The sequence below is a fragment of the Schistosoma mansoni genome, chromosome W, assembly GCF_000237925.1.
Source record: "Schistosoma mansoni strain Puerto Rico chromosome W, complete genome".
NCBI classification, from domain to species: domain Eukaryota; kingdom Metazoa; phylum Platyhelminthes; class Trematoda; order Strigeidida; family Schistosomatidae; genus Schistosoma; species Schistosoma mansoni.
In genome coordinates, this window is record NC_031502.1 from 20,287,281 (window position 1) to 20,293,732 (window position 6,452).

The following is a 6,452-nucleotide window of genomic DNA, read 5'->3' on the forward strand; positions in this document are numbered from 1 at the left end:
TCGGTATCACGAAAAGTCTTCAACAGTGTTGCTGAATCGGATAAAGTATTCGGTAGAGGCCTGACTACGAGATCAACAGGCCGGATTCCGCAAGGATCGGTAGTGTACAGGACACATATTGCAGAGTTCATCAAACTGCATCACGAGACGAGACCTAACTTGGAATCTTGAAAACAAAAGTGGAAGACCAAAGAAAACATAGCGTGTGGAGTTGTAAGCAGACATAAAAGAATGGATGGCAATTTGAAACACCTGGAATGGGAAGCCTAGGACAGAATTGAAAGGCGAAATCTGATCGACGGCCCATACTCTCAAGAAGAGTAACAGTCGTGTGTTCTAAATGGATAAATCACGATAATGTGTAAGATAACTGCATACTTCGTGGCCGTCAGTCGCATCAATAGTTGACCACTTATCATCTCATACTACCTTAGTTAAATATTTCAGTTTCCACCCCCTACAACATTTAGTTAGCTTTGCCTTTTAAAGTATATGCACTTGATATTAGAAGATCCGTTCTGTTCAATCAGTCAACATAACTATTTCAGTAAGTATACAGGTGAAATTGTCATAGGATATCCCTATGTTGACGCTTGCTCATCAACAAATTTACATACTACGTTTGTTTTGTATCATAATTCTTGTAGAGACTTAAACTTAACAAAAGTCTTATGTTGAGATATGAAGTAAAACTGCATCTCTTACATTCCTACCAATTGTTCAGTCACACATAATTAGAACGAATAGTACATTAGACTCATCGAAACATGCTATTCTATTACGTTTTAGATACTTATAGTGACATATAGATTAACTGCATATATTATCACGTTCAAAAAGACTTATTAAACACATTTGTTTCAATACATTGTTGGTTTATACATTCCAGTTTGTCACTCATCGTTCAATACCAAAGTAGTGGAAATGGAGTTAAGCAAATATCTACTTACAATAAGTCATTTCTACTTCTCTCAACTAATATAATAGTCCATCTTTATCCGCAGAAACGCAAGCAGAACCATGAACCATTGAGACAAAAACAACCGCATCAAGTCTACAGACTAAAGGTTTGAACATGTAACCCCCTTGAATTTTAACGGAGGGAAACATGAAGTTTGAACAAGGAAATGACCCTATCAACTTGCTATGGGCCATTACTGTTAAAAAAAACACTTGATTATAGCAGTAAACGACTGGAAGTGTCTTATTAGTGTATCTACTATCCTTTGCTCACATAGATATCGAGATGTTCACATTATCCATCATATTCACTCTACTATAATGACTTTGTTTATAATCGACAAACATCAATTCTATTTTCTTACAAGTAATAAGAATGGTCAATAAATTGTGATGTATGACTTCGTTCATTAACATTTTATTGCTCAAAATAAGCGAACAATTACTAGGCCTTAACAATAGTTAAAAACAAACATCAATTGATTATGTACACAAGCAAGCAAATAAACAAACATACACCAAATGTAGTAGAAAATAAAGGAATCTAAGCAAGTACATACAATCCATAGTTAAAAGAGTATCATTGTTACAAACTATGAAACATGAGCATAACAATTAATGGTATAACTAAATTATCAATTTGATCAATATATGCTTCAATAAGTACACCGATTAATAAAGGAATAATACCGGTTAACCAATGCCATGAATAATAATATGATATCACTGTCCATACAATAATCTATATGATATAAGAACACAAAAAAGGTTGAGTTAATTTATCAAATGGATGATGTATTCAAGCAATGAGTAATTTGAACAATCTGATCATATAATTCAATTGTTACGAAGTACTTGTTATGGAAACTTTCCAGTTTCCATAAAAATCGTCACTGTGGTCTAGTGGTTAGGATATTGTGTTGTGGCCGCACTAACCCAGGTTCGAATCCTGGCAGCAACATTCCATTTATGCGCCCAAATGCCCTGGTAATTCCGAGAGTGGGGACAGTCCGCTCTCCCTCTCCAAATGTTCTCACATGGCCACGCGTATATAGCCTCTGACAGGGAAGTCTTACTTACTGCCTTCTCGTGGCAGGGGTGTTTTTTACGAAACTGAGAGTATGGAAAGCGAATGTCCGGCGATTTAACCTGATCGGTGGACACGGAAAGTCCACCTAGGGAAGTTGGAAAACCCTGATTCCAAACCAATGGTGCACATAGGTTGGCTCCAGTATCCTGAGGGAACAAATCGCGTATGAACCAATTGTTGGTCACCGACTACCATGAGACTGCATCTTCTTACGATGCTCCACTGCCTTGTGGATCAGATCTTTAGGTCAAAGGCTCCGGGTGTGACCCTCTAAGAAAACCACCTGCTTCAGTTTGGGCACCTGGGCAGTATCACAGCCCTCACACAAATCAAATGAGATTCGTGCGGCGCATATATCTGGTGCCCCTTTGTACCAATATTTATGTGTTTAAATAAATAAATAAACTAGAAAGAGTTAAGAAGGCTTCATACTTAATTGTTAGCATCATCAATTTAAATAAGTATTTAGTGTAGGTAGATATAAGCATGCTATTCTATAGCAACATATTGAAACAATTCACAGCTTACAAATCAATAACTGGGAAGTTGTCTATTACCTGATGTCTGTTGGAAAAGATTGTTGTTCTGGAATGAAACTTTTATTTTAGCCTAAATCTTCAGATTACTAACCAACTTTATAGGCGAGACTATAATTTATGGACGAACCAATCAAGTATAAGAAAAAAAGGTCCCAGATTTTGGCGCGAAATCCACTCATCTATTTGGCTAAATAGAGTTTAAGCATTATAGTTGATGTCAGTTTGTGATAAAAACTCTAAATCTAATTCCTCACACTAATTTATAACCCTCACTCGGTCCTAGTTATTAGGTGGACACTTTCAAGGTCATTTTAGCGTCGCTCGAAGGTTGTCCATAAATTATACACCCACCACCTTATACATTAAATTAGAAAAAGATCACTTTTTCCGCATAATTATAACCAATACTTGAGTTCCAAGAGAGGAGACAGTCAACCACAAATTCCTTACTCCACTCAATTACTCTGTAAGTTAGACGCAACGCAGAACACACACCCATGAGCACATCGTCCCAAGTTACCATACGTCAATTAGCACAGCGAGATGAAATTGTCAAGATGATTCGCATCATCTCATCAGATGGCGGACATTTAAAAGTTCAGTTAGGCGACAAACTGATAGCAAGAAACAGCGATTTAACATTTCAAACTAAATTATTACAATAATTAGATAAGTTTCTAGTGTGTTGGAAACATTTGTGAACAATCTGATGACATTACTTTAACAAAAGAAAAATGCAAAATACGGATCCAATATTATATTATAAAAATAAATCAGTTGAACTGATTTGTATTGATTGTTTGAGTTTTCCCATTGATGTCTAGGACTGAAATTGATTAGTCTCTTATTGGTAAATGTACATCCTGCACGCATCACATCGATATTGCCATTACGTCACAAGTACTATAAGCACAGACAGATGATAGCAGCGGAATTCAGGACGCCCGTTTGCCTTATTTGGAACTCGTCAGCTGGATGTATCTGCACCCTAGAATTGATCAATTGCAGTCCTGAATATCAATGGGAAGATTCAAACAACTAATACAAATGAATTAAACTTCACCTTGTTGCATAACCTAGTGGCTATCTGAACTTGGTAGCTAAGCCGATAACTCGACGGCGTTTGAAGCGAACAGTACTGAGCTCGAGTCCCGGAGTGAAAATAAACGGTTAAATACAGATATACCCAGCTAACGAGTTCCAAATGGGACGGAACCCGTGTTCCGAATCCCACTGACAGCCACTCTCCATCTCCCCCGATAGTTATTGATTAATTATTGAGCAGGGAGTTAGGATACATTAGTGGGAAGTACTAATCCTAAATGGCGCTCTATTATAGTTCTGATTGCAAGAAATACTCTATGTATTTCCTAGAACTGAAAGTTATGAAGTTTCTAGACATTCAGCAAGTCCGTCGATGTTGACGACTTTTATTAAAAGCAGATTTCTTGCGCAGAGAAAGTGAAATCAAAACTCTGACTTCGGTAACATAGTAATTTACTAGTAATTCAAACAATACTTGTACCATGTATACATTCAACCAGAGAAACCAGAGAGTATTTCGATGGTGTTGTGAACTCTTGAGAATTTAATTGACTCATTTAACAAATGGTTTAATTTGTTTAATCTGGTTAGCGTTTTGTTCTACGGGATGGGGTTACTGACCCCATGCCCAACCCTCCTCCTTTACCCGGGCTTTGGACCGGTAGTAACTGTAGAAGAGCTACAGGCAGATATAAGTCATATTCTAAGAATGACAGACTATGATACTACAATCTAGTCGGCCTAAACCGAAGTAGGTGGAACGGGATGTGAACCAAAGAGTTTATGACTGGAAGTTGAGCGCCTTAACCACTAAGCCTTCAGGTCTACTAAATTGCGGCTATCCAGTCGCTTTAAGAGACTTAGTTTTCAAGAGCTTTACTGTAAGAAATACCCGCGGTGTAAGAAATAGGTGGACAAAACTTTCCTGGCAAAGGCTACTATGCTAAAGGGTCCGAACACTGAAAGCCTTAACATATAGTTTGGGGCCCGATTCCAGAAGACCTAAAATGACAAATTTATTTTGAAAAATTTTGATAGGAAGCATTGGCTCTCACTTTTCCCAGTCGTTCCAATGGCACTTGGAAGGACTTCTTGACAGATCACGGTATCAAAATCCAATAATCTGTCAATACAACGCAAAATATTTTTTGATGAGATGTTTTCCTTAGATTATCGCGAAACTAACTTGGTGTCTCTACTGAGTTAGACATTAAACTCCTTAGTGAGGAGATAAGAATAACGACAGTTCAGCGGATCATTCAACACAATTTTCTCAACATTAAATCAATGCATGTTCATATTACTACTATATACACATACTTGAGAAAAGAAAGAAGCGAAAGATCCTAGGAATGTTCGATGTGATCCAGGCCAACGACGCTTTCCGTAAGCTCGTCCAATCAATGCAGCAAAACTATCGCCTACAGCTATTGACAGAACGCCTGACCATGATGACGGCTTCACATCCAATTCGTAGCATAGGTTGCCTGGTTACAAATTGAAAAAAAACTTGATCAAATTATTCAACTGAATGGCTTGATAAACACAATTACTACGCTCTAGGCCAGGTCACAAGAAATTTTTTAAAATAAGGTACTGATACGCATTACCAACCAAAGAAACTCATACAGAGTTGCTCAGTCATCAGCGTTAATGTCACTTTATCAATGATACGAGTGTAAATATGCACAGTTTTTCACTGGCACATCGTAGTTGAAAGTCATTTCGCTCATCTTAATTCGTGCTGTAAAGTTCAGACATTACAATATTTATTGATATATGTAATTTTACAGAAAACTGAACACTTTGTATGGAAATCATGGTAAAGATTGTTCTCTATCAATGGTGTTGATTTAAGCTGTTCTTAAGTGGCAGATTAATTAGTTCCATCTGAAGATTCTGATTATTTTCCTTAATATTGAAACAGAATGGAGCAATCACGAAATTAAGCTGTGCTTTGAATGCTATAAAACGACCAAAATGTCTAAAAGATAAATTCTTAAGTATCCAATGTTGGGAGACTCTAGGTGACATGGCTCAGAATCGATCACAATGGCGCAGATATATACACTCTTTATCTTCCCTTAAACCTTGAGATTAAAATCACTTCACATCTGTCTTCCTTCCTATACTATATCCTTATATACAACCTACCTTTTATATACTCCCACCATCAAATTAACTATTTCTATGAATACGGTGTTCATCTTGTTGTGCTAATGAGGTATGGCAACTTGGACCGATGCATATATGTGCCTAGTCCTACGTTGTAGCTGACTGAATGACAATATTGAGAATGAGTGATGGTCAAATTCTTGAGATTGCTTAGGTATCGTATTTCAATTTGGTTACAAACTCTATTTTCTAAAGTTTTGATATAAAGCCCCATATTTCCTTAACAAATATGTTAAATTCTCTCGATCCTGGTAGCTTTTACGCATATTTCTAAAAGACCTCTCAGATTGCTTTTTTCCAATCTGTAAACTAACTTTTCATATGTTAGCACCTATATTTGATATGATACATAATAACACAATGAGTAACGTATGACTACTTATTTCCAAAAGTCGATTTCAGTTCAATTTTTAATATACATTCTTACGTTCTCCATTCAGTACACACAGTAATTTCTTGTATCATAAAAAAGGTTTATGTTATGACTTATGTCCGTTCACCAATATCGGGTGACAAAAATATGATCGGAGTCTGTTTGCTGCATCAATAGTCTTGAGTCGACACTGAGCTCTTATTGATCCTCAGTTCGGTAATCTATTTCCCTGTACTTCCCATTGAGTCCAGAACACTGTAATAAGCCTACG

General features: G+C 36.8%; 1 protein-coding gene and 1 non-coding gene across 2 annotated transcripts in view; one reads left to right on the forward strand and one right to left on the reverse strand.

Annotated features, from left to right (window-relative positions):
• Positions 1-1,350: 1,350 nt before the first annotated feature.
• Smp_048540 (hypothetical protein) overlaps positions 1,351-6,452 on the reverse strand; it is a 10,510-nt gene continuing 5,408 nt past the window's right edge. The window contains exons 3-4 of the mRNA XM_018788918.1: positions 4,954-5,120; positions 1,351-1,702 (exon numbers count right to left, since the gene is read on the reverse strand). Of these exons, the coding sequence (XP_018654413.1) occupies positions 1,547-1,702; positions 4,954-5,120 (323 nt within the window). The 3' untranslated portion in view covers positions 1,351-1,546. The remainder of the gene's footprint in view (positions 1,703-4,953; positions 5,121-6,452) is intronic.
• On the forward strand, positions 1,850-1,920 carry Smp_tRNA_00074_His_GTG.1.1. Its single transcript has one exon. It is a non-coding gene (tRNA).